This window comes from Monodelphis domestica, chromosome 7 (assembly GCF_027887165.1).
Source record: "Monodelphis domestica isolate mMonDom1 chromosome 7, mMonDom1.pri, whole genome shotgun sequence".
Classification (NCBI taxonomy): Eukaryota; Metazoa; Chordata; class Mammalia; order Didelphimorphia; family Didelphidae; genus Monodelphis; species Monodelphis domestica.
In genome coordinates this window covers 55632614-55659840 of record NC_077233.1, presented here as the reverse complement: position 1 = coordinate 55659840, position 27227 = coordinate 55632614, and the positions used below count along the sequence as shown (strand labels likewise).

The 27227-nt window shown below is 42.9% G+C and overlaps 1 protein-coding gene and 1 long non-coding RNA gene across 3 annotated transcripts in view; one reads left to right on the top strand and one right to left on the bottom strand.

The window, feature by feature from the left end:
- The window catches only part of LOC103094911 (uncharacterized), a 97081-nt gene that overhangs the window by 65173 nt on the left and 4681 nt on the right, over positions 1-27227 (top strand). The gene's annotated exons all lie outside the window — the stretch shown is intronic.
- The window catches only part of PPARG (peroxisome proliferator activated receptor gamma), a 190716-nt gene continuing 179033 nt past the window's right edge, over positions 15545-27227 (bottom strand). For both annotated transcript variants that reach the window (XM_007500246.3, XM_001376110.5), the window contains exon 8: positions 15545-18166. In XM_007500246.3, the coding sequence (XP_007500308.1) occupies positions 17919-18166 (248 nt within the window). In that variant the 3' untranslated portion in view covers positions 15545-17918. The remainder of the gene's footprint in view (positions 18167-27227) is intronic.

Here is a 27227-nt window from a genome sequence, read left to right as displayed (position 1 = left end):
TCTGTCCGTCTGTGGGCCTGGTCAATGGCCCTGCTAGGATAAAGGGAATTGGAGTTGGGAGGAACTTGAAAGAGAGGTAGATGGAAAGCCCACATTTTACAGATGAGGAAACTGATAAAAATTTTAAAAAGCTTATGTTATTCTCATTTTTACTGATGAGTTCACAGAAGCTAGAATTGGAATTTGAACCCAGGTTTCCCATCTCCAAATCCAAGGTGGTTTTTTTTTTTTGCTTTTGTCACAAATATGTGATAGTCTCAGGAGTCAGAGACTCAAAGACTTTGATTCTTCAGGGCTCTTAACCATGTATCTCTCTGTGAGCTTGTTTTTCCAAAAATAAAAACAAAACACTGATGCTTATATTTCAATAGAATTGGTTTCCTTTGGTAATTCTTTGAATTTGATACTGGGAAGGGATCCCCTAAGGCCTTATCAGATTGCTGTAGTGGTCCATGACACACACAAAAATCTGTTATTCGATTGTATCTGATTCTCTAAAATTCATTTGGGGGTGAGGGGCAGCTGGTGGCTCAGTGGAGCTATGTCTAGAAATGGGAGGTCCTGGGTTCAAATTTGACCTCAGATACTTTCTAGCTGTATGACCCTGGGCAAGTCACTTCACTCTCATTTCCTAGTCCTTACCACTCTTCTGCCTTGGAACCAATACAAGATGGAAGGTAAGGGTTTAAAAAACAAAAAATTAAAAACAAAATCCCAACCCATTTGTTTTTGTTTTTTTTTTTTTTGGCAGAGATATTAGAGTGGTTTGTCATTTCCTTTTCCAATTAATTTTATAGATGAGGAAACTGAGGCAAACAGTATTAAGTGACTTGTCCAGGGTTACACAGCTAGGATGGATCTGAGGCTAGTCCAGGCCCAGCTATCTGTCCCCTCTAAAACTGCTGATCCTCCCAAACTCAAGAAGCCCTCACTAGGTTTCAGTCTTGCCATTCTCTGTCATTCATAAAGACAATTCTTACACCGGCATTGCCCAGCATGTAGGCTCACAGAGAGAGAGCTTGAAAGGAGATCATTAGTTCACATCCCTCATTTTACAGAGGAAGAAACAGTCCTGGGGGATTGAGATTTGGCCAAGGCATGAAGCGGCGACCCTCTGGCCACAAATCTAGGGCTTTCCCCATCATGCCCTGGTGCCTCCGTCGGAGGGAAGGATGGGGAGGGGACTGTTCTACCCCAAGCTCTAAACCCGGATCCCAGGCTAGCCCCGCCATGTTTGGGGGAGGGTCAAAAGAAAGCTCTGGGGAGAACAGGAGGAATTGAGTCCAAGTGGGCACTTCCCCTGCTGTGGGCACTTCCCCTGCCACTGGCCTCAGACTTTTCTGCAAAATTGCAGAAAATGGCCAGCAGGCCCCCTGGTTGTCTCAGGTCAGGTTGGTTCAATCCAGTCCAGCCCTCTTGGATCTCAGAGCGAGCTCCTCCTCCTCCTCTGTCTTCTTTCCCCACCCTCTTCTCGCTATTTCCCCACCCACCCCACCCTGCCTTGGTTAATGAGTGATGGCCTACACCTGTGCTTGCCCCTGTACCAGTGGTACCGTGCCCACACCCAAGGCCGAGCTGGGGGCAGCGGCGGAGGGAAGGGAGGCCTTGACTCATTTTTTGGTCTCTGTTCCCCCTCTTCCTCTCTCTCCCTCTGGGGGCCAGGAGAGCAGCTTTCCAGGGACATGCTTCCCTTGGCCAATCTTTTGGGCCTGTCTTGGTTCTGGGACCCCCTGTTCCTTGTCAATCACTCTTGGCTCCCCTCCCCCTCTCCCCCCCAGCTCTGAGGAATTTTCTAGCTCAGCCATGTCAGCCAACTCAGGGCATCCTCCCAGAGCATCATTATTGGTTTCCAGGAGGGAAAAAAGAAAATCCAAGAGCAGGGGTCATTGGGAAAATATGTTTTCAATATATTGAAGGTGAAACGCATCCCCAGGCTCATCAATCACAGAAAGAGAAGAAAGCCCTGGGCTGGATTGGAACCTCCTTTCCCAACCTCCTTTCCCCCTCCTCCTTCCATGAAACTGATGAAGAACAGGAAATTAAATTTATATATATATATATATATATATATATATAGAGAGAGAGAGAGAGAGAGAGAGAGAGGTTTCACCTGCCTTTCCCCATTATCCAGCTGACCACTGGAGGGAGGCGGGTTCCCTGATGGCTGGTGAGTGATGGTGGTTGGAGGACCCTAGCAGACAGAACTTGGAGGGTACAGGCTGGGGCTATGAGTGGCATCACTGCACTGGAACCTGGACTTCTGAAATGACCAGTTGAGGGAAAAAGAAGCAGTCAGGGAAATGGTCCAACAACCTTTTCCTCTCTGAGGAGATCAGAAGTAGAACCCCAAGAAAGATTTCTGAACGGCAACTTCCTTTTTCTAAAGTAACTAAAATAAGGGGGCAGCTGGGTGGGTGGCTCAGTGAATTGAGAGTCAGGCCCAGAGATCGGAGGTCCTTTGTTCAAATGTGACCTCAGATACTTCCTAGCTGTGTGACCCTGGACAAGTCACTGAACCCCCATTGCCTAATCCTTACCACTCTTCTGCCTTGGAACCAATACTCAGTATTGATTCTAAGATGGAAGGTAAGGGTTTGAAAAAATTAACTAAAGTACAGGCAGTGAGGTAGCACAGTGGGTAGAGTGCCCGATCTGGAGTCAGGAAGACCTTGGTTCAAATCTGACCCTGGGCAAGTCACATAACCCTGATTGCCTAGCCCCTGCCTCTCTTCTCTCTTAGAATTGATACTAAGACAGATTGGAGCTTGGCTCTTTTGACTCTTATGTGCCATGTTTCTTTTCTTTTGTCTTCTCTCTTGGAGCTTTATTACTTGATCCATTCCTTGGAAGTCCTACTCACTGCCCAGACCCATTTCTGTCTTTTCAGTTTGGTACTCCTGAAATTTATTCATAGTCATGGAATCATTGGAAGGGACTTTAGAGTCCATCAAGTCCAACCTCCTCATTTTACATTTGAACAAAAGTGTGTGAGGATGGATTTGAAGTTAGGTCTTGATTCTGTAACGGTCTATCCTCTGGGCCATCTGGCTGTCTCTATTCAATATTAGTAAAATTTGGAGAACATAAATTAGACTGTAATCAGGTGTTTTCAACTGGAATTTATGAATTTGTTTTTTTAATTGAAATTTTTATTTAATTAATTAATTTAAATATGAATTTGTTTTGAAAAATATTTTGACAACTGTATTTCAGTAGGATTCTTTTGTAATGAACGGATTTCATTTTATCCATTTAACAGTCTGAGAAACAGGTCCATGACCAGGTTGTCAGAGGGGTCCAAGATACACCCAAAAAGTTAAGGACCAACTTCCAGATTGAATGAGTGAGTGGTGAAGTAATTCAGGGTTTAGATTATTCTTTGTAGCAAGTTAGCATTTGTAACAACAGAGTTTCTGTTCAGTCGAAGAGATTTGAAGAGATGCTTTTCTCAGGAAGGAGTCTTTCAGTTCTGGACACACATGGACCAGGTTCATTCCTGGGGGAGCCTGACTGCTAAAAAGAGGAGTCAGGTTCTTTTTGGTCCCTGGACCCTTTATACCCTTATTCCAGAATGCTAGGTAAACCGAGGCTTAAGTTTGGATTATGTCTAGTGTCTTCCAGAAGGAGGTAATAGGAACGAATATACTTAATTCAGATATAGGACAGTTATTTATTTCTTCTACATAAAATAAGTGTTTAAAGCACAAAGTCTCAGAATCATGTATTGATAAAGACTCAAATATAAAATAATAACTCATAACTCCTATCATGCTCTTCCAGGAAACTTGATCATTAAAACATCAAAACATGAAATATTTTTATGGAATTGCTGAACACATTTCACCTCCACCTTGGCTCTGTTCTGTCTGAACAACCTCCTCAAGATCCATATCTTGTAGCAAGTCAAGCTATGTCGTGGGGCTCCCCCTCCTATTGGTAATCATATCCTTCAATGAGTGTTTAAGTGTGTGAAACTTCTGTTGCCAGTCAACTTCCACAGAGGGACCCAGGAGCTCCTGAAATCTTGAACTCAGGAGGTGGCCTCTAAGCTAAAAACATCTATCTCAGGACCACTGGTTGGTCACCTTTGCTTAGAGACAGAAATGGAACAGATAGTCACAGGCCCATGCTTCAGCCTCAGGTGTCTGCTCTGATGCGCAAGCAGCTTTCATGAATTTCTTGGCAAGGGACAAGGCATTTCCCCTTCTGAAATTCCAAGAGAGAGCCTTCACAGAGTTGGACAGACCGGAAGCGGGAGAGGGCAAGGGGGCTACTGAGTGAGTGGCTCTTCTTGGTTCAATGCTTAATTCACTTTGATGGAGCCTCTTCTTCCCTGTGCTGTGATCACAGAGACCAAGGAAGGGATTGTTGAAAACTGTCAGAGTCTTCCAGTGTCCACGAGGCTCCAGAAGTGGCCATTGGGAGCTCAGCTCATTTTATCTCAGATCTGTGTGAAAAGAGATGCTTCACTTCTAGAGAGCTAGTTTTAGCTTAGGTGTCTTCAGAAGATAATGACTGAGACTGATGAGGAAGGATTAAAGGGGTTTGGAGGGACCATGGAACAGTGAGGATGGAACATCGAGGACATGAAGGGATGGGACAACTGGAACTGAATTAGCCTTGGAACCTGGGAAACATTCTCTCCTATTGTGTAGTAAAAAAAGGCCCTAACTAGGAAAGCTGAATTTGGGGTAACAGGACCTGAGTTCAAGTTTCTGCTCTCCTCCAGGAATACCATCTCTCTCTCTCCCTGGACTTTAGTTTTCTTTCTCTGTAAAATAAGGAGGTTGAGCTTAGGTGGCCATTAAGGTTCTTTCCAGCACTATGACTGTGATCTTTTCCAGTCCCTCAATATATCTCTAGGAACCACAGATTTCACTTCCTCCACTCTTCTTGGGTCATGGTCCTAAATCTTCAATCTTTTCTTCATTCCTATTTACCCCCAATGGCCCCCACCCTTCATTTCTACTAAGGATCTTCCTTTAGAACAGTGCTTCTACCCTTGGCCCCCAGCGTAGGCCGAGGGGGAGCAGGGCTAGGCTTAGAAGATCTGGGAGACATTGAGTAGGATCTTGCTGATACCCCTTCCCTTCCACTCCCCATTTCCTCCCCTTCATTTTCCTCTTTTCTCCCCCTACCCCAGAGGAAAAAAACCCTTCTGGGGGAAGGAATGGAGAGGCTTGATTGGGGAAAAGGCTTTTTCAGGAAACATTTCAAAGTATGGCATCATTTGTAATGTCCCAAGATTGCGCTCTTCTGAGGCCTTCCTGGCTCTGGCTCATCTGGCAGGCCCATCAGGCAGGCAGGGGAGCCCCAGGCCTGAGCTTGGCTAAAGTGCTGACTCAGTACAATGTGCTCTAAGTAGCAGCAGGGCCTGTGGCCCAGCTTCGCTCCCCCAGTCAGGAGCCAATGGAGCTGGGGGTTGGCCTCTCCTCCCTCCCCTCCCCTCTCTGGAGAGGGAGGTGGCTCTCCCTGGCTGGTCTCTCACTCTTCCCCTTTCCCCCATCCCTTCCTCCTCTGAGGCCCTGGCCTGGTTGGGTAAGACTATTTCATTTAATGAGTCTTGGCTGCTGCCTGGCCCTGGACGGCTCAGAGAGAGGGAGAGAAAACTGGAAGGGCCTTCCAAGTCAGGCTTCCCAACCAGCTGGTCGCTGGGGGTGGGGGTGGGTCAGGTCGGGCCAGGGATGGGGTGGGGGAAGCCATTCCTGGGAGATCCTAGAATTTGAGTGCTAGAAAAGATCTTAAAGATGATCTAATTCAACCCCACATTTTATAGATGGGAGAAACTGAGGCTCAGGGCAGGCCCAGAGTCACAGGGTAAGTGAGCAGATGGGGAAGCCTGAACACTTTAGAGTAGAGTCAGCTTAAAGTGACCCTTGATTTCCAGGATCCAAGTACCCTTATGCTGTTCCATTTACACTGGGTAGCAGGGAATTCAATATGGCACCCACTCATGGAGCCATTTGCATTGTCAAATATGAGTTAACTAGAGCAAATTGGGCTGCCATCCAATTCAATGTCCTTCAGAGGGGGAAAATGAGTCTCAGGGTAGGTCTCAATTTTGCTAGTCAGCAAGTAGTTAAGTGCTCCACATATTACAGGGGTATAGTAAGTGTTTGTTGATTGACTGATGAGCAGTAAGCAAGGGAACAGAGTTAAAGTTTCCTGATTCCCATTTCTAGAACTCTTTCCATAGGCTGGACACATTTCTATGTACATTAATGTGTCATAGGTTGTTTTACTATATTACCTTTTAGGTAACACATTTCCACTTTAAGATAGTGGCATAAAAAAGAATATGGAATTATGAGGAAAAATATATTTAAGTTCCTACTATGTGCCAATAGGGCAGCTTGGTATCACAATTGGATAGAATATTGAGCATGAAGTCAGGAAGACATCAGATACTTCCTGGCTATGTGACCCTAGGCAAGTCACTGAACCCTGTTTGCCTCAGTTTCCTTATCAGTAAAATGAACCAGAGAAGGATACAGCAAACCATTCTAGCATCTTTGCCAAGAAAATCCCAAATAAGGTCATGAAGTTTTGGACATAACTGAAAAAAGATGGAACACCAACATGTGCCAAGCACTTAACAGACATTAGTCTCATTTGATTCTTAAAACAACCCTGTGACAGGGATGCTATTAGGATTCCCATTTACTGAGGCAGTAGAAGTTAAGTGATTTGCCTAAGGTCACACAACTAGTAAGGGTCTAAGGCCACATTTGAACTCCTATCTTCCTGATTCCAGGCCTAGTGTTCTATCCACTTGGACATCTAGCAGTCTCTGACGGTTTCTGGTCCTAGCTTTGCTATTGACTCAGTGTGACTGGGCAAGACCCCTTCTTCTCTCTGGGTCTCAGATTCCTTATTTTTCAAATGAAGAAATTGCACTAGAAGGCTTCTGTGATCCCTTCCACTTCTAGATGTCTCCCTAATAGAAAGTGTGATCATCTGTGAACCTCAAGGAACTTTTATTCTAGTTGGGGAAATAAAATTAACCTTGGTGGTGGGTAATAAAGTGCTAGACTCTGCAGCATGAATTACTTAGATAAGCTCAAGCTTTGGCTAGGTGGCATTTTTCTCTTGGAGATTGCTGGCATCAGATTGGGACATGCTCTAGGGAGCTGGTGTCCTCTGGTGCTCCTGAAAATCACAAAGGCTTCTCAGAGATTATAACATCAAACAGGGCTGAATCTCAGGATCGAAACTCTTTAGAGCACCAATGGGCCTAAAACTTGGGAAAAAAATCTTTTTAATAGAATCCTGGGAAGGGGGAGAGGGGAGCTTGGGATTGGAGTGGGGAAAGAGGGATTGGAAATAGCACAATCCACTACAAACCAAAATTAGCAAGTTTCCTATTTATTTTTTATAACTTCCATCCCTCCCCCGTCCACCGGAAACCTAAAATATGTTAAATTAACCTAAAATTAGGAACATAAGTCACCAGAGAATTAAAAAAACCCCAATGCCTTTGGAGAAAATGCTTTTATACCCTTATGTTGATCATTTATTCTAAATCAGGACACGGTGATTACTTTTGAAATAAGAATTTTTCTATTCAGATGCATGCCTGGATTGGAAATGCTTTGAACTCAATTCAGTTCAAAAGAGGTTGAATGTCTTTGAATACCTATCAGGACCCAGCACAGAACTGGGGAAGTTCTCATCCTGTTCTCAAGAAAGTTGGCTCTTCATTTCTGTGATGGAATTCTTTTTTAGGACTTAAAATCCTTAGGAAATCAAAGGCAGGCTGCCTTGGGCATAGCATGGTGTTCAGTCATTTTTCAAATTATGCCTGATTCTCCATGACTCCTTTGTTTTTTTGTTTTTTGTTTTTTGTTTTTGGCAAAAATACTGGAGTGGTTTGCCATTTCCTTCATCAATTCATTTTATAGATGAGGAACTGAGGCAAACAGGGTTAAGCGACTTGCCTAGGGTCACACAGCTAGTATGTGTTTGAGGCTGGAATTTGAACTCATGTCTTCCTGACCAGGTTTATATTATCTAGCAGCCCATATGCCTTGGTATAGTGCTTAGCAAGAGTAAGTGCTTAATAAGTGCTCTATCTATTTATCCATCTCTCCATCTCTCTATTTCTCTCCATCTCTCTTTCTCCTTTCCTCTCTCCCTCTCCCCCTCTCCTTCTTCTTCTATTAACTATTTATCTGTCACCAAGTTACTTTTATTTGAAGGACACCAACGAGATGCTCCTTCTTGACTACAAAGACCTCCCTTGGCCAGTCACAGTGCCTGAAATCTCACCATTAGCTAGGTTTGCCTCTTCTGGGATTCCCTCCCAGAGATGACATAGCTACAGTACTGGGATCTGGAACCTTTGCCCCCTCTTTATATGTCCATCATTTAACATAGTTCTTTGGACATAGAAGGTGGTTAGTAAATGCTTGTTGGGTAGAATATGGGGCAGAATGTGCTAAGTGCATAAGAGATATGCCAAGTTTTATGGGCCTTCAGAGGACGGAGAGTTTTATATCTGGCTCTGGTGATCAAGGAAGATTTTGTGGACAGCATTTGAGCTGAATCTTAAAAGATGGCTAATATTTCAGTAGAAAGTTGGTGGTAGCTGGGTGGTGCAGTGGATAGAGTGCCAAGCCTGGAGTTGGGAAGACCTGAATTCAAATCCAGCCTCTAATTATATGACCTTGGGTAAGTCACTTAATCTTGTTGAATCAGTTTTCTCATCTGCCAAAAGAACTGGAGAAAGGAATGGCAAATCACTCCAGTCTCTTTTCCAAAAAATAACCCCAAACAGGGTCACAAAGAGTTGGCCACAACTGAACAATAGTTGGCATTCCACATGTAGTGACTGGATTGAGTAAATGCAAGCATTTAGTGTGAAGTGTGTTCATAGACCAGAGAGGAGTCTGGGTTGGCTAGAAGAGATTGGTAGAAGATAAAGCCAGAAGGGTAAATTGGGACCAGGTTGCCAAGGGCTTTGAATGGCAGCCTGAGGGTTAGGATTTGGTTAGCAATTGAAGGATTTTGAGAAGAGGAAAGATGGGATAAAAACTGTACATAAATATGACTGTGGTAGGGGAATTTAGGATACATTAGAGATAGAAACTGGATGCCCAAGGGAACAGTAGGAAGCTACTAAGATTATCTTTGTTTTTGTTTCAATTGTGGCCAACTCTTTGTGATCCCATTTGAGGTTTTCTTGGTAAAGATACTGGAGTGGTTTGCTATTTCCTTCTTTAGCTCCTTTTACAGATGAGGAAATGGAGGCAAACAAAGTGAAGTGACTTGTCCAGGGTCACACAACAAGTGTCTGAGGTTTGACTTGAATTCAGGTTTTTCTGACTTCAGGACTGGTGCGATATCTACTGTACCATCTCTCTAGGCAAGAGATAATGAGGCCCTGAATTTAAGGTGACAGCAATAGTAATAAAAAGGCAGACATGAGAAGAGATGGGTTAGAGCTGTACAGTGGAATTAAAAAAGATAGAAATCTAGTGTACTTAGCACAGTGCTTGGCAGGGGTGGATGGTGCTTATTGAGTGACTAGATTTCAGAGGTGGCTGGGACAGGGAGTCAAAAACAATAGTGTTTGAAGTCAGAATATTGGGAGAATGTAAGCTTCCTGAGGACAGGGATCACTTTTTTTTTTTGGTGGGGGGTGTTTTTCTATTTCCCAACACCTTGTCTTGAACATAGCAAGTACTTCCACATTTGCTAGATTGGCTTACGGCTAGTGACAAAAAGAGGGAAGTCAGTAGGAAAACAATCATTTGGAGAAAGAGTTCTACTCCAATCAAATTATACTTGAGTTACTGCCAGGACTTTCAAATGAAAATGTCAAGCAGAAAGTTGGAAATTAGGCTCTGGAGCTCAGGAGAGAAGTAGAGCTAAAGACATGGATGTGAGTCTGCATAGAGGTGATCATTGGAACCAGGAGAGTAGATGAAATCTAATGAGGGAGAGAGTGGAAAGAGAGAAAGTTGGGAAACAAAAGTGTTGGGTCGTGCCACCATTTTAGGGCTTGGAGGGGTGCACTGGTACCTGAAGAAGGTGGTAATGGTGTCACAAGAGAGGGTCACTGAAAGGAGGTTCAGCAGTCACAAAGTCAAGTGACTTTTGTTTCTGATAGTCTTGTTTGAGGCCACAGAGAGTGGCTAATCTAAAAGGGAAGTCTGTGTTGGGAGGAAAGGACTTTGAAACAGTCAAGATCCCGTCAGGAGTTTGCAGTGAGAGCAAGAATAAAGGTAGACCTAGTTTCCTCTGAATCTACCTGGAGTTGGAAGATCCTAAAGTGTATTTATGAGTTATGTTCCCCACTAGTCTCATTCATCATTCACTCTTCATCCAAAGTCTCCAATCTTAGATCATCCAGGTTCCTCTAGGTTCAGGTCATGCCAAATTATAAAAACCTAAACCCAACAGATCTTCCCAATAGGACCATCCTTTCATCTTCTTGTTACCTTGGATGTTAGCAACTGGAAGAGAAGAGAAGAGAAGAGAAGAGAAAAAGGGAAGGGAAAGGAAAGGAAGGAAAGGGAAGGGAAGGGAAGATGAGAGGAGAGAAGAGAAGAGGAGTGGAGAGAAGAGAGAATAATAGAGGAGAGGAGAGGAGACACAGGGAACAAGGAGGGTGTGGGCTTCTCTCTTATAGAACAACTGCCAGAGTGATCTTCCTAAGTGCACATCTCTTATCCCATCATTGACTATATCAAAAGCCTGCCCACATAATAAAATTTAGACTCCAATATCCTGGCATTCAAGGCTACATTCTGTTATGTTCTGTCCTTTGTGGGGAATGGAAGTCATCTGGAGTAGTTTGCAACTGCTAAGAAGGGTGTATGGGGAAAAAAGATGTTCAGAGAGCTGCCCTGTCTATAGATTGCCAATTCCAGCTCACTCAGTTTTACAAATGAGAAAACAGAGAAGGAAAGTGTTTTCTCTATGACCTCAGAGTGACTTAGTGGCAAAGACTGGACCAGAAGGACTCCAGGATCATGGTCTAATGTTCTTTCTACTGCACTGTACTGCCTTTCTGGCATCTATTTCCTATGAATGTAGATAGTGGAGTAGTAACAAGGGAGTAGGCATGTGGGGAGTGGGGAAAATTCATAAACATACAATTTTAGTACTTTCCATCCCTAGGTAGGGAAAACCAGGTCTACCTTTATTCTTGCTCTCATCCCAAACCCCTGATGGGATCTTGAGTCTATTTAGCTCAAAGTCATACCATTTCCTTTAGTTCAGCCATCCTCTCTGGGCTGGATCAAAACTACCAGAAGCAGAATTCAAAGTTGAGGCAATTTGGCCTTGTGTCTGGTGAGTCCCCTTTTAATTCTCTTCCCTCGTCACCATTGCCTTCTTATTGAATGCTTTAACTAATTTGAGGCTCTGAGCCTTAGCCCCAGACCCTGCAGTTAAAATTCTCCCGCCTGCAGCCTTGAATTTCCAGAGTGGTTTGGGCTTGTCACCAAATAGTCCCTAAGTCATAGGCTTGATAATAAACCTGATCCCCTTTGGGAAAGCAGACAACATGAGCAAGTTACTGAAGGAAAAGATTTGGCTCAACTCATGAGCTTGGTCATGTAGGAAGACCCAAACTTCAGGGCCCAAAGTCAGGGTCAATTTCTTTAATTCCCATCCCCTAGATTATACCCTTCCTTGTAACACCAAGCATTAGGGGAGATGAATATTTTTGCTCTCCAGGAATTTGTCTTTTCCCCAGCAAAAAGGATATAAGTTGTGTAGTTCCAGGAGGAATAATGGAAAGTTCCTAATGAAATCAAGCCGACCTCATTTGGTCCAGTCACAAATTTCATTTCTTCATTTTTCCCTAAAAAGGGAGACATGTTCCCTCTCCTTTCCCTTTTTCTTTTAAAATCAATGTTTTATTGATGTCTTTGGTTATTATATTACAGTTATTTCTGGGCACACTCCAACATGATGATCCTTTCTTTGTAACAAAATTAAGCAAACCAACCATCACAGCGAACTCATTTGTCAAGCAAGTGACATACTGTACCCATAGTTCCCACCTCCCCAAAGAAAGAAAGGAGATGTCTTGTCTCTTTCACCAGGGCCAAGATTAGTCATTACAACTGGATACCATTCAATTTCATTTGAATGTCCTTTTCAGTTGTATCAATGCAGTCATTGAGCATGTTGTTTTCTGGGTTCTGTTTAGTCCACTTCATCAGTTCACACATATCTTCCTAAGTTTCTGAATTTCTTAAGGCACAATAATATTCCATTACATTTAAATACCATATATTTGTTCAGCCATTCCCCAATCAATGGATGCCTTTTTTTTTGTTTCCAGAACTTTTCAAACATAAAAATTGCTGCTCTGATTATTTTGGTGCATATGGGACCTTTATTTTTGCCTTAAACCTCGTTGGGGCACATGACCAAGAATGAAAAGGCTGTGTATGAAAAACTTAGTGACTTGTCTACTGTAATTCCAAAATATTCTTCAGTACTATTGGATCCATTTCATAGGTCCACTAATAGGATATTGGTGTGCCTTCAAAGAGCTACCTCCTTCCATTTTCTCCTCCAAGCATGTAGTTCAGAGATTAGCTTGGTTGACTAAATTGAGGCAGTTTATCTAAGCCTATCTAAGCCTGTCCAGTTTTTCCTAAAGAATCCAGCAGATCCTCAGCCAAGATCAGAGGTGAAGTGGGGGTGGGTTGGGGGCAGAAAATAATAAAATTAGCTTCACTTTGCTTTCTAATGAGGTTAGATATATGCAGTATTTTTCATGTTCCCATCCATGGAGGGGTGTAACAGCTGGTTCCTGGGCCATATGGAACCCAGAGAAATGGGAGAGGGTTCAGACCATGCTTTAAGGGACGGAACAAGAGGAGAGGGCATTTATGGAAGCCTGGAAACCTTTTTTTGCCTTTTGAATCAAGTTATTTTTCTTCCTATTTTCATTAGGACAAATCCCCTAGTGTGTTTATGTGCCTTGAGAAAATCCTACAAATAAATGATGATACAGTTAGTGATGAATATATGAATCATCCTGGGGGGAGAGGAGCTGGAGCTCTGAAAGAGGGACATAATGTGTCATAAAATATTTAGGAAATTATCATCCAAACCACAGGGAAAGAGAGGGAAAGATGGGAATTCAGAAGTCGCCAGGGTTTGAAAGCTATTGAATGTTAGTGTTCAGTGCCAAGGAACAGAGCTTGGGGTGGGGGAAGAGTTCCTCTCCCCTTTTCTTACTTTGGCAAGGATAGCTCTGATAATGTGGAAAGAGCTTGGACACAGCTGAATAGAGTCGATGGGAAACCAGCTCTGAGAAATGAATTGAAATGAAAGGCTTCTTGTTTGAGAAATCCAGTAAAAAGCAAGCGATTCCCTTGGAGGTAGAGCCCCTACCTTCCCGTCTGCTTCTTCCATGTTCTGTCTCCTTGGCTGGGTCCCTGTGGAACCAAGCACCCAGATGGACAGTGAAAACTCCAGTCAGCCATCCGGATGTTTCAAAACATCCAGATGTTTGGCATCCTATAAACCTAGGCGATCCAGCTGACTGATTGACTTTGTCACTTCTTCCAGATGTTTCATTGTCAAGTAGAGTCTCTGTATCAGGTCCCATAAAGTCTCAGGAGAAAGTGCAATGAGTGGAGCTATGATATATTGTATATCATAGCATCAAAGAATTATTAGAATGAAGAGAGCCCTTAGAGATCATTCAGGCCAATCCCTTCCTTTTACAGATGGGGAAACAGGCTCAAAGGAATTAGGTGGCCCACCCCAGGTCACACACAGCTCATCAGGAGCAGTTGAAGTTTTTGCTAGGTTTTTAAGAGTTTAGAAGTCCAGGATTTTTTCTAGAGTTGCCTGTGGAAGTTAAAATAAGGGACTTTACTGTACCCTGAGTTAGGACAGGATAGCAGAATTATTATATCTATAGATGTTAAGAGATAGGATTCTATCTTTGGCTATAATCAGAGGTATATCAACTCAATATAATGATGAGGGCATCTGCCGCTTAGAGAGCTTTAGTTTATTATTATTTCTCTTTGGGATTGTTAATAAATATACATTGAATGAATAGATTTGAACTTCTCTTAAGTAAAACTATAGTCAGGAAAAGGAGATTCCCCCAAGAGATGACTATTAGAAGAAATGATAGATAATCAGTTTGAGGCAGTAATTCTAAACTCTTATAGTTTCATAATACATTTAGAGTTTTCAAAGCCCATTCGTTTATTCTCTCATTTGGTTAAGATAAGTACTCCTTCAATGCTGAGCTCAAATGCTCCTTCCCCCTTTACTGCTGCCAAAAGGAAATGATCTCTCTTAAATCAGATCTAAGCCCTTTGTAACTTACTTATTTTTAAGCATAGTCTCATTATAGTTGATGGCACATGTGTATTTATCATCTCTACTAAGCCTATTGGTTCCTGGACACTAGGGAGGGCACCTTTCTTTACTTCCTGTGCCCTCTTGGGTGCTTGGCACCATACCTGGCATGCAGAAGGCACTAATAAATGTTTGTTGAGAGGAATGAATGAATAAATCCTAGAATAGAAAAATCTTAGCACTGAGCAGGACTCTAATGGTCATCTTCTACTCAGCTCCTGGGAAGAAAGACTTCCAAAACAGTAGGGCTATGATAAAGATCTCTTCAAAGCCAAGGGATGGTGAGATTATGAGATCCAGTGAAAGCTAAGATGACTATCAATCAATCTGCATTGATTTACTGAACACATCTCCTGAGCTCAGTGCTGAGCTAGGTTCTGTGAAGGATCTAAGAAATATGGGAGGGTCCCTTTCCCAAAAAGCTTACAGCTTAGTTGGGAGTGGAGGGGACAAGATCCATGTGTAGAGGTAATTATATAATTCAATGTGTGATTAGTGCCAATTCAAATAAATTCAGTATTTATTGTTGTGCAAAACACTGCGCTAAGTGCAGGGAATACAAAGATTAAAAAAAAAAAGATGGTTCCTGCTCTCAAAGAGCTTCCAATCTATGGGGGGAGGAGATACAGCATGTATCCCCAACATGTCCATCCCCAATTCAGATAAGTATAATAATACAAGGCAGAGAGTAATAGGGACAAAGAAGAGATCCAAAATGTCAAAGGAAAATTTGAGAAGGGAGAGAAGATTGGAGAGGGGCACGGAAAGGGCACCAAGAGGCAGGGGCTTGGATAGGCAGTCATGACCCCTGATTGGGCCACTCAATAAATGACTGAGATAATAAAAGCCATGAGTTCAGAGACAGAACACACAGTGGATATGTGAAGGCGGCAGGAAGAAGACAGGTTAGGGTAAATATAGTTAGGACATAAACATGAACTATAGGGTCTTAGTCCTTGGAGTGGTCACAACTAGGAGAACCTAATGGGCCATGTTAGTTTTCTTAAAATCTCCCACAAAGGTCATTCCTATCTCTGCACCTCTATTTCTTCTATTTCATTACCCTGCTAAGTTCTTTCTCATATTTGGCTCTCTACACAAATCATAGCCATCACCCCCAAAGGTTCTTAAACCTGGGATTCATGAATTTGTTCTTAAAAAATATATGTTGACAAATATATTTCACTCTAATCGGTTTCCTTTGTAATCATATGTATTTTATTTTATGCATTTTAAAACATAATTCTGGGAAGAGGTCCATAGATTTCACCAAACCACCAAAGGGGTCCATGACCCCTCCCAGCCTCCCCACAGAGGTTAAAAACCAAGCCAGGTATGGTGTCAAGCACCCAAGAGTGCACAGGAAGTAAAGAAAGGTTAAAAACTCCTGTCCTCAGTCTAGCTTAAGTCCAATCTACTCCAGCAGCCTTTCAAGACTCTTCCTGTTCTCACTGATCTTTTCCTCCTTTTGGATTCCTCTTGTGGCTTGTACCACTCACTTGGCACTTAATTACACACTACCAATTAGTCTTCAGCTGTTTCATGTATGTCCCATAGGTATCCAAAACTCAACATGTCCAAAATAGAACTTATCCTCTTTCTCCTTTTCCTTTCTCCTGCTTCTGAGGACATCCCTAGTCTTTCAATCACCTCAATTTGTAATATCAGAATTTTCCTGGCTCTTCTCTCTACCCTATCCCTACAATGATTCAGTTTCCAAGTCTTGTTGACTGGCCTCCTCAATATTCCTCCTATGTGTTCTTTTCTCTTCATTCACACCACAAGCATAACTCTAGTTAGTCCCTCACTTTCCTTTACTTAAGACTCTTTTAATAGCCTACTTATTGGTTTCATCTCCAGTCTTCTCTTTTCATCTCAGTCTTCTCTTGGCCATCAAATTAATATTCTGAAGGCACAGAATTAATCAAGTCATTCCCTTGCTAGCGAAACTTCACTGACTTTCTGTCATCTCTAGACAAAAAACACTGATTCCTTTGTCTAAAATCTGGCTCCAGTTTGTCTTTCCAGGCCATTTACACTCATTCCCTTGCATGCAGTATACATTCTAACTCAAGTTGCCTACTTGCTGTCCCCTGTATCCAACATTCCATCTCCTACCCCTAAGTCTTTGAAAAAAGTTGTCCCTCTTGCCTAGAATTAATCCCCTCCTCACTTTTGCTTCTTAGATCTCTAAATTCTTCTTTTTTCTAAAACACTTTTCTTTTTAGAATCAGTTCTAAGAACGAAGATTGGCAAGGGCTAGGCAATTGGGGTTAAGTGACTTGCCTAGGATCACACAGCTAGGAAGTGTCTGAGGTCAAATTTGAACACAGGTCTTTATGACCTGGTCTGGTGCTTTGTCTACTGTGCCACCTTGCTGCCTCTCTAGCATCTTTTAATTCTCAGATTAACACCCCTTTCCTATCCAAGGCCTTTTCCCATCTCCTCAGTTGTTAGTATATTCTCTTCTGTGAATTTCCTTGTATTTTTAATTTATTTTTTAGTGATTTATCTGAGCCCATCTTATTTCCTCTTGTGGAATGTAAGGTCTTTGGAACAGGGACATTTTCATTTTCTTTGTATCCTCAGCAACTAGCATGGTACCTGGCAAATAGTTGGTGCATGAATGCTGGTTTTGTCTTCTCAAAGGTACTCTGACCTTAAGGGCAGGGACTATGGCATTCAGGTCTCCCACAGTGCCTAGTTCAGTTTCAGGTATACAACAGATATTCAATAAATACTTGACAGAGATGAAGGCAATATGGTGCAGTTGAAAGAGCATTTGGTTCCAGAGGCAAAGGGACAAGATTTAAATCCTGCCTTTGGTGCTTACTTCCTATATAATCTTGGGTAAGTCATTTTTATCTGCCTCAGTTTCCTCAACCAGAAAACAAGAAGTTGAACTAGTTGGTCTCTGAGGTCCCTTTTAGCTCCAGCCCTAGGATCATGGGATACATTTATAATACATGCACAGGATGCATATATTGGGTGCATCTCATAGCACTGGAAATTAGGTACAGGGTCATGGAAGGATTGCTTCTTAATGAAGTCAAGCATCCTGGGACAGAACCTACCCCTGTTTTTTAATCAAATCCAGATTGAGAAATACAAATTCAGAAAGGTCTGCAGTGGAATCCTCAGAGGACTTCGGGAACACGTGATATCAGATGTTTTAGAATGGTTCCTGTAGATGGAGTCAAAGAAATTAATTTATTTTATGATGAAGATTTATGGGCAGTGCCATCCATAGTTTAAAAAAAAATCAGAATACTGAAAAAAAGAAAGGCTAAAATAAAAACAGAAACAAGACACAACCCCAGGACACCAGACTCATTCTCCAAATACTGCCAACAATTTCATGATATAGTCACTTTTTAATATTAAAAGTAAATTGTAAATGTGTCTTTAAAAACAATATGCATAAAATAGATCTTATTATTCTAAAGCTCTTTCCTTTTTAAAATGCTTTTTTTTTTCACAGTAATTTCTTAGGCATCTCATGTTTTTCCCTCAAAGAAATAGTGCAATTGGAAGAAGGAACAAGATGTCAGTGGGCTAGGACTCCTTCACTAGTACAAGTCCTTGTAGATTTCTTGTAGGAGCGGGTGAAGGCTCATGTCTGTCTCTGTTTTCTTGATGACTTGCAACAGCTGGACATGCTCCGTTACAATCTGTCTGAGGTCTGTCATTTTCTGAAGCAACTTGGCAAAGAGCTGGGAGGATTCTGGGTGGTTCAGCTTGAGCTGGAGCTCCAAGGCTTGTAGTAAGTTATCCTGGATGTCCTCAATGGGCTTTACGTTCAGCAAACCAGGGCGGTCTGAGAGTACAAGAATGGAAAACATGTTAGGGGATGGGCAACACAGTGGCTGTGAAAATGGCTTCCCAAGGCATCCTTGGCCAAGGAAGCAACCCAAAGCTTATTGAGTTGAGTTAAAAAAACCAAAACAACAAACCTAATAAGAGAGAGAGAGGGAAATAGACAGAGAGGTAGTGAGAGAGAGAGAAGAGAGGAGAGAGGAGAGAGGAGAGGGAGGAGAGGAAGAGGGAGGAGAGAGAGAGAGGAGAGAGAGAAAAGAGATAGAGGGGGAGAGAAAGAGAGAGAGAGAGAGAGAGAGAGAGAGAGAGAGAGAGAGAGAGAGAGAGAGAGAGAGAGAGAGAGAGAGAGAGAGAGAGAGAGAGGGAGGGAGGGAGGGAGGGAGGGAGGGAGGGAGGGAAGGAGGGAGGGAGGGAGGGAGAGACAGAGGGAGGGAGAGAATTTAAACAATGTCTCAGCCTGCTTGTGTTCTTGCCTCTTATAGTCAGCTGAAAATGATACCAAAAGACTATGACCATCTTAGCTTCTTGCCCAGCTGAAAGACCCCTGACTCTGGCCAGAGTCAGAGGACCTGGATATAAATCCTGCTTCTGATGCTTACCTTAGGCAACTAAATCATTTACTCTTCCTGGGTGCCTCAGTTTCCCTACTATCCCATTCATTCAACATTTATTACATTTACCACAGAGAATGTGTGCTGGGGAAAGATCTGAATCTTAGCTAAGAGATAGTCCCTGCTCTCATAGAACTTATGGTCTAGGATCACATGCGGCAAACATAGATGCACAGATGATTGATATCCAACATTATATAGTAAATTCATCAGAGAAGAATAAAACAAAATAGGACATGAGCTCTCAGAAGGAAAGTTGTTGCCAAACGGGTAGGCTTCATGGAGAAGGGGGCGGGGGGGATTTGAGTTTTGTTTGAAAGGATGGATAACAATTCAATGGGTGAAGAAGGGAAAGGAGACATCATAAGTTAAGGCAAAGGGGCTGGAGAGTTTATAGACCATTTGGGGGACAGAGACTGTCCAGGACTGGGCTGCAGAGTGTGTAGAGGGAAATGATAACAAGAACGGATGGAAAAAGTGGGTGCTGGCAGACCAGGGAGAGGCTTGAATTGTAGGCAAAGGAGTCTCAACTTCGGGGGCAATAAGAAGTCACTAAAAATGTCTTCTCTATGACTCTTCTGTCCCCAGGCAAAGAGCATCCTTTGGACCTCTTTACTGAACTTGAGTGAATTTATTTGCAGTTCGCTATTTTCTTTATTAACATTTAATTTACACTCTATAATATCCTCTACCTACTTTCAGTCAATAGGCATTTATTACATGTTTTGGGCCAGGCACTGTTTCAACAGAGACAGTTTTTCAGTAGTTTCAAATCTCTTTCAAACCTGAAATTTTAAAAAAATCATTTTTATTTTAAGCACAATTTGCAAGTGAAAGAATGCAATAGTTTTTCAGCCTAATTACCAGGTAGTTTCCTTATAGAGCTTTAAACTTTTGGGCTGGCTTTTAAACAGGACAGAGCCCCTCGATCCTCCTAGCAGTAATCCCCAAACCCCACTGACCCTTGTTGAAAATACTTCCCCGTTGTCTTTTTCAGCTCTTAATTTCATTTGGGTAAAATGACAGCATTTCTGTGTTTTTGACTAAATTGCCTTGGGTAATGCTACAGGGTTCTCAATGGAGGAGTCCCTCTCAGATTGGAACACTGGCTTGAAAGCTACAGAGAAGAGAGAAGAGAGAAGAGGGAGGGAGGGAGGGGAGGGTGGGGAGAGAGAGAGAGAGAGAGAGAGAGAGAGAGAGAGAGAGAGAGAGAGAGAGAGAGAGAGAGAGAGAGAGAGAGAGAGAGAGAGAGAGAGAGAGAGAGAGAGAGAGTGTGAGAGTGAGAGAGTTAAGCCAGCAAGCCTGAATCATGCAGCTGTGACTAAGTCACTGACTCTAACATGGAGGCTTTGCCAGTAGCCATTGATAAACTAGATTGCAACCCTGGCAACTTTTGCCTGTGGAAACCCCAGGCTTTCTGGCTCCATTTCTGGAAGCCAATCAATCAACATTTATTGAGCACCTACTATGTGCCAGGCACAGGGGCTAAGCCCTATAGTGTAACAGAAAGAATCTCGAACTTGGGGTCTCCTACTTCTTGTAGGACCTACTTCTGGGTGTTCTTGGACAGGTCATTTACCCTCAACTGCCACCGCTATAAAACAAGAGGGTTGGATTAGATCATCTCCAAGGTCCCTTCTTTTTCTGGAATTATAAGGAGGCTCAGACTTGGTTTCACTTTTTCAGCATAGGAAGAAGCTAGTCTACTTTTTCTCTAGCTCTTCTAACACACCCTCTTGACTTGAGTATTGGTGGTTTTGGGATTTCAGCATTTAGGCTTGGAATAATAACGATCTCAGATTCTAGGAAAGAAAGCAATGATTTAGTCCTGGCCAAGGGAGTAATGAATGCCCCTGGAAAAGCTGTCCTTTTCCCACAGTTACTTTGCACTAATGAAAACCACCAGTGATCCAGGCTGTAAGCAAATTCAGACTCTGGGCTGATGCCTTTTGGACTTCATGTGTGCTGATGTCTTGATTTGCCTTTTTGCAAGACATGGAAAGGTGGAGGACTTCTAGGGCAGAATACTGTATACATTTGCAGATGTAGTCATCTGGTTTTCTTTGTTATAAAGGAGGGATCAGTGGAATGGGGGGAGGAGGCCTGGGGAGCAGAGGATATTTCCCAAAACGACTGTGAGGTAAAAAGCAAAAGGCATCAAAAAAGATTAAAAAAGACCAAACCCAAGAAATGGAGGCTCACCACTTCCAAGCCTACTGGCTGCATAAACATAGCAGATGCTGAACAAATGGCTGCCATTTCTATAAAGATGGGATTTGGTGGGGTGTCCCTGGGCAGAGCCCAAGAGGATGGGTATTGGTAGTGGTATGCCTAGAGACATAATCCTCTCTTGGAGAGTATCTTATTCATTCAGATAGTAGCTGTTACAAATGAAGCCTCCCTTTCTAGGAGCTAGCATAGAAGCTAGTCAATAAGGTCTAAACTCGCTGAAGTTGTCGCTTTAATCCAATTATTTTAGTTTTTTTCTGGAAGTTTCAAAAACAAACCAACAAACCCAGAGCCTTCTGGCTGATCCAACTGATCGACCTTGCTGGAAACATTTGGCTTTAATGCTTGGTAATGGAACTGGTCTCACTAGCCAAGGGAGAAGAGGATCTGTTTTGGATTTTCAAATCCCCATTTGGAGGGTTATTCTTTATGATGTGATAGAGGAAGCTTGGCTAAAGGGCTGAACTTTTGTGGCCACTGATTAAGTACCTTCTCTCCAATGACCAGTTAGCTCACTTCTAGAAATAACCCATGGGAGAGAGTATCACATATGAGGACAGGCAGTGGAGGAGAGTGGAAGCTCATATCAGAAGCGTTGGGTTCAAATCTGGGCTCTATCACTTACCACTTGTGAAAAATTGGGCAAAGTGCTTCTCCTCCCTTGTCTGGAAAATGCAGGAGTTGGATGACATGCCCTTGTGGTCCTGTCCCACTCTAAAATCTTTGGAGTTCTTTTTTTGCTCCCAAATGCTGCTTTATTATTTGGCACTTATTTCCCAGCATAATTTATAGAATAAAAATGGAAAATTAAAAATGTCTCCAGAAAGGTGCATGCCAGGCTCACAAGGATAAATCAGGAATCACATGGGTTCTTAATAATGGTACTAACGACCTGGGTGAAATTGGACAAGTCTCTCAACTCTCTGGGCAATAGTTTCCAAATCTGTAAAATGTGGTTTGGACTAGATAGCAGCCTTAAGGTCTTTTCTAGATCTCATACAATATCATTCTAGGTGTTCTGTTCAAAACAAAACCCTCTCACCCAGCTATCCCTTTTATTCAGGTTCCTCTGGTTTTAAGCTTCTTTGGAGACAGAGTATCGGAGTGCAAATCCCCCTCCTTCCTCTCACTGCCTATTTTACCTTGGGTGAGACAATCTTCCTGGGACTCAGTTTCCTCATCTATAAAATGGAGGGTTGGGATGAGATGACCCCCGAGGATCCGATCAGCTATTCTTTTATGATCTTATGAACCTATGATCTATGATCCAAAGTTGTTCAGTCAATTTTCAGTTGTGTTTGACTCTTTGTGACCCCATTTGGGGTTTTCTTGGCAAAGAAACTGGAGTAGTTTGCCATTTCCTTCTCCAGCTCATTTTACAGATGAGGAAACTGAGGCAAACAGGATTAAGACTTCCCCAGGATCTCATAGATAGTAAGTGTCTGAGGATTCAAACTCAGGAAGATGAGTCTTCCTGACTTCAGGTCTGACATTTTATTCCATGGTTGGCTGCCCCATGTTTTAAGGGAGGGAAGCCAAATTTTGGTTCTGCCATTTACTCCATTCTGATCTTGAGAATGTCATGATCTCCTTGGGCCTCAGTCTCCTCATCTGTAAAATAAGTTGGAATAGATGACCTCTAAGATCCCTTCTAGCACTAACCTTGTGACATTTTTTCCCATTTGTTTTCTTCTCTCAGACACCTTAGAATGCCTCCATCCTGCTTCCTCAGTCTCCAGGTAGCAAAGTAATGGTCTCTCTAGTCCTCTAGTGGGCCACAGGGGCCTTTCCCCCATATTCTAAGCAGCATATTATCTCAAGAAAAATATTATCTAAAGATACTAATATATATATTAATATATAATAAATACTAATAAAATGATTTCAAGTTGTTTAGAGTGTTTTACAAAAAATATCTCATTTGAGTCTTCAAGCAATCCTGTGAGGCAGGTGCTTCAGGTAATTTTATACCCATTTTACAGATGAGGAAATTGAGACTAGACTTGTCCAGGGCCATGCTGCTGCTAAGTATCATGAAGAGATTTGAATGATGATGTTCCCAACTCCAAATATACTCTCCCCTGCATCCACTAACCATGCTCCCTCTTCTATTTATATCTGCCATGCCCCTGCTTCTCCTTTTCCTCAGCTTCCTCCATATTTCTGGATAAAATATTGTCCCAAATAAGGAGACTCTTCTAAACCTCTCTCCTGTAAGAGGATTAAAGTTGGGGTCCAGCCTAGGATCAGGGTGAAGGCCTCCTTTCCCCCAAACTTCCACTGGCCCCATACTGAGGCCAGGCCTCCTAGAAGGCCCATTTGGAAGAAAACCTTGTGACTTATACACTGCAGTATGCAGTGGCCCGGAGAACCTGGAGTCAATTACTGATTTGTCATTCCCCAGACTATAAAGGATTGGGAAAGAAATCCTCCCTATCCCCATGCCGGGAGCCCTGGAGCTGATTAGAGAGCAGTCAATTATGGGTGAATCCAGAAGGGCTCCGATCCCATGTCCGGGTTAGTCATGAGGGTGCTTGATAGAGGTAGATCCAAATTCTCTGAACATTTTGCAATCTGTCCATTTAAGCTAGTCCTTTCCCAAGAACAGAGAATAGGTATAAAGGAAGAAAGGAGAAGGGAGCTTGTGTAACATGGGACAGATGCTGAGACCTGGCAAATTACTGCAGAGATATTTAAGCAAGAACACGGAGGATTGTGCTTCAAGAATTCACCATTCTGTAGGAGAACATTAGGGAGACAATGAAGACACATCTTGGTTGGCCAATTAAAAGTAGGAGTCTTAGGCTAACCAATGACCCAAGCAAATTCTATCTTTGCATCCCTTGCTATGGTCATCCCTTCCTCCTGAATTCCTCTCAAATCCCTTATTTTTAGGGAAGAGTAATTTCTCATATAATTTTCTTTTCAGCATTTTAATTAACTACTTGTATGAACACACCCTACTTTTCTCCTGTCTCTTTGATTTTTTGTGATCTCCCCATGGCCCTCCTTTATCTCCCTCTTATCTACATCCCTCTCCCTTCCATCTGCCTTTCACTTTCTTCCCTCTAGGTTCTTTTCTGTCTTTCTTTTTTTTCCTTCTAAATCTCTCTTCCCTTAGACATTCAGTTGTTGACTTTCTGTCCTTGGTGGATGACTTTGGGCATGGGGGTGGTTGGTTTGAATTAATCAAAAGTGGGGCTTAAAGAAGAGAAGATACTCAGAAGCCAATGGGAGCAGAGCTATAGAGCTGGTCAAGATCTGAGAAGTATCTATTCTAACGCCTTTATTTTACAGATGAGGAAACTGAGCTTCAAGGTTACATCACTTGAGTAGATGGCAGAGGCAGAATTTGAACCCATGTCTTCCTGACTCTAAGTATAGGACACTATCCATTATAGGGAATTGATTACTCTCAAATAAAACTGCTGACAGGGAAAAGGAAAACAATGTTATTAAAAAGTCTCCTAAGTGTTTAACGCACACATAAAAATTTGTTTATAATCTGCACATTCATTGTCTAAAGGCAAAAACTGCTGCCAAGGCCCTTCACTGTTAAGTAGGCTTCTCATGTTAACATTTTCCTTGTTATAGTAAGGGCTCTATTAATGCCTGCGCTGGGCCCCGTCCAAGTAACAGTCACGTCTATAAATAAAATACCTGATTATGTTTTGTTTGAATTATGGGGGTGGGGAGGGGAGGGACAGGACAGGAGAGCCAGGCTGAAGAAGTCCCTATTTTTACTCTTCCATTAAGTAGTAAGTGTCCTTCTTACACTTCACACAGCTCAGATGCTCACCTCCCCCTTTCCCTTCCCTAAAATGCCCTGATAATTGGCCTTAATTTCCTAAGTGCGCGCGCGCGCGCGCGCGCACACACACACACACACACACATGCACACACACATGCATACACAGCTGGTAGCTAAAAGAAGGGGATGGGGCCAGCGATGGGCAGATAATTTAATGGACTCCAATAAGGAGTTACCAAATGCCTACTAGGTGCCTTTCTCTTTCAGGAATTAAGTCCTTCTTTGCACTTGATAATTCCCTCCTGAGAACCAGTTCTCAATTCTCCATCCTTCAGAATAGGAAAGTGATTTCTTTCTTTCTTTTTTTTAAGGCAATGGGGGTTAAGTGACTTGCCCAGGGTCACACAGCTGGGAGGTATCTGAGGCCAGATTTGAACCTAGGACCTCCCGTCTCTAAGCCTGGCTCTCAATCCACTGAGCCACCCAGCTGCCCCACATTGACAGTTTTTTAGAATCAATACTGTGTATTGGTTCCAAGGTAGAAGAGTGGCAAGGGCAAGGCAGGAAGGGTTAAGTGACTTGTCCAGGGTCATTTAGCTAGGAAGTGTCTTTGGCTAAATTTGAACCCTGGATGTCCCATCTCTAGGTCTGGTTCTCTATCCACTTAGCCACCTAACTACTCCCTGGAATCATTAGTTTTTAACCTCTTTATCCTTCCCATAATTTTTCTTTGGGCCAGGGCCAGGACTCAGTCAGGTCAACAAATATTAATGAAGTACCTACCATGAGGCAGATCTGTGCTAAGCGTCAGGGATGCAAAAGCCTAAGCTTCAAAAAAACTCCCAGTCGAATGGGAGAGATGGCGTGTCAGTGACTGGAAACACACAAAGTGTGTTCATGGAGGGGAGACAGAAGGTAAACCCCAGCATCCCTGGAGCAGGGCTGGAGAGTGGGGAGGGCTCAGGAAGAAGAGGGGATTGGAGCTGAGACTTAAAGAAAGCTACAGGCAGGCAGGATGGAGCAGAGCTCTAAATCTACCATCCTGGAATGCAGACATGAGCATTAGGCATTATTGGCATTTAGGTGGCACAATGGATAGAGGGCTGGACCTGGAGTCAGGAAGATAGAAGTTCAAATCCAGTCTCATATACTTACCAAAGGAATGACTGTGAAATGGTGACTATCAGGCAATTAAAATAAAACAGAGTTTCTCCCCCTCTGCCCTCCCCCCCCCATCCAAGTCATACCCCATAATCTTACTAGATGTGGGACTTTGGGCAAGTCATTTAACCTTGCTTGTCTTGGTTTCCTCGTCTATCAAATGAGCTAGATTTGGAAATGGCAAATCACGTCAGTATCTTTGCCAAGAAAACCTCAAATGGGGTTACAAAAGAATGACTTAATAACTAATTATTAATGACAAAACTTAAAACTATACTGACTTACCCACCAGCACCAAAGGGGATACCCTCATCCCCACTATTCCTGTTCTGGCCTTTGAGGAGAGAGAGTTAGGAAAGCATAAAGGAGGGGAAAAGGGAGAAGGAGAGGGCTTGAAGGAGGTAAGAAGTTCATCTCTGAGGATTCTGGACCTTTTGGGAGTGAAGGAAGGAAAAGAATTAAAATCAGCAGAAGAACAAAAACAAACTCCTACTTCCTTCGAACTTGGGTAATTCCCAAATGAAACCAAAGGCAGCAGATAAAATTCATCCTGGCCAGAGATGGCCCCTGCCCTTCCCTCCCTGGAAAGGTGTTAGAAGATGCCAATGAAGGAGGTCTGCCATCCCCAGACAGACAACTGTGATGCTCGAATGGGACTGCAAGGCACATGATGCGCAGAAAATTCTGAGAACCCGATTCTTCGTCTCTCTCCCTCCCTCCCTCCCTCCCTCTCCCTTCTCTCTCTCTCTCTCTCTCTCTCTCTCTCTCTCTCTCTCTCTCTCTCTCTCTCTCTCTCTCTCTCTCTCTCTCTCTCTCTCTCAATTTCTCTGTCTCTGTCTCCCCTATTTCTCTCTCCTTTATCTTTGATCTACCACAACCACTTCCATTTTGTAGCTATTCATTGGTGACTTTCATTAGTGTCTTTAGAGCTAGCAAAGAATTGCACTATTCCTTACTAACAGAAGACTGTCTGGACATCTGGGCATGTTTTACCAGGATGGAGGATGCCCCATCTCTGCATAGGGTCATGGAGAGTTTAAACACACGTTGCATGAATCCCAGATGATCAAGTACAGCAGAGCACAGCCTACAGTGGTGAGGGGAATGATTCAGTAGTTTGGTTCTGAGTCTCCTGTCTACCACATCCCACAGTTGATGATTGCCTGTCTGCTCACGTAACTTCTCTCAGACTGTCAGGTTTGGCTGCTAAGATGGGCATCTTCTTCTGTAGCAGCAGCAGTCGGGGTTAATTAAATGTTTCACAGTTACATACAATATGGGCCATGTTCAAATTCTGTTATACCTAAGCT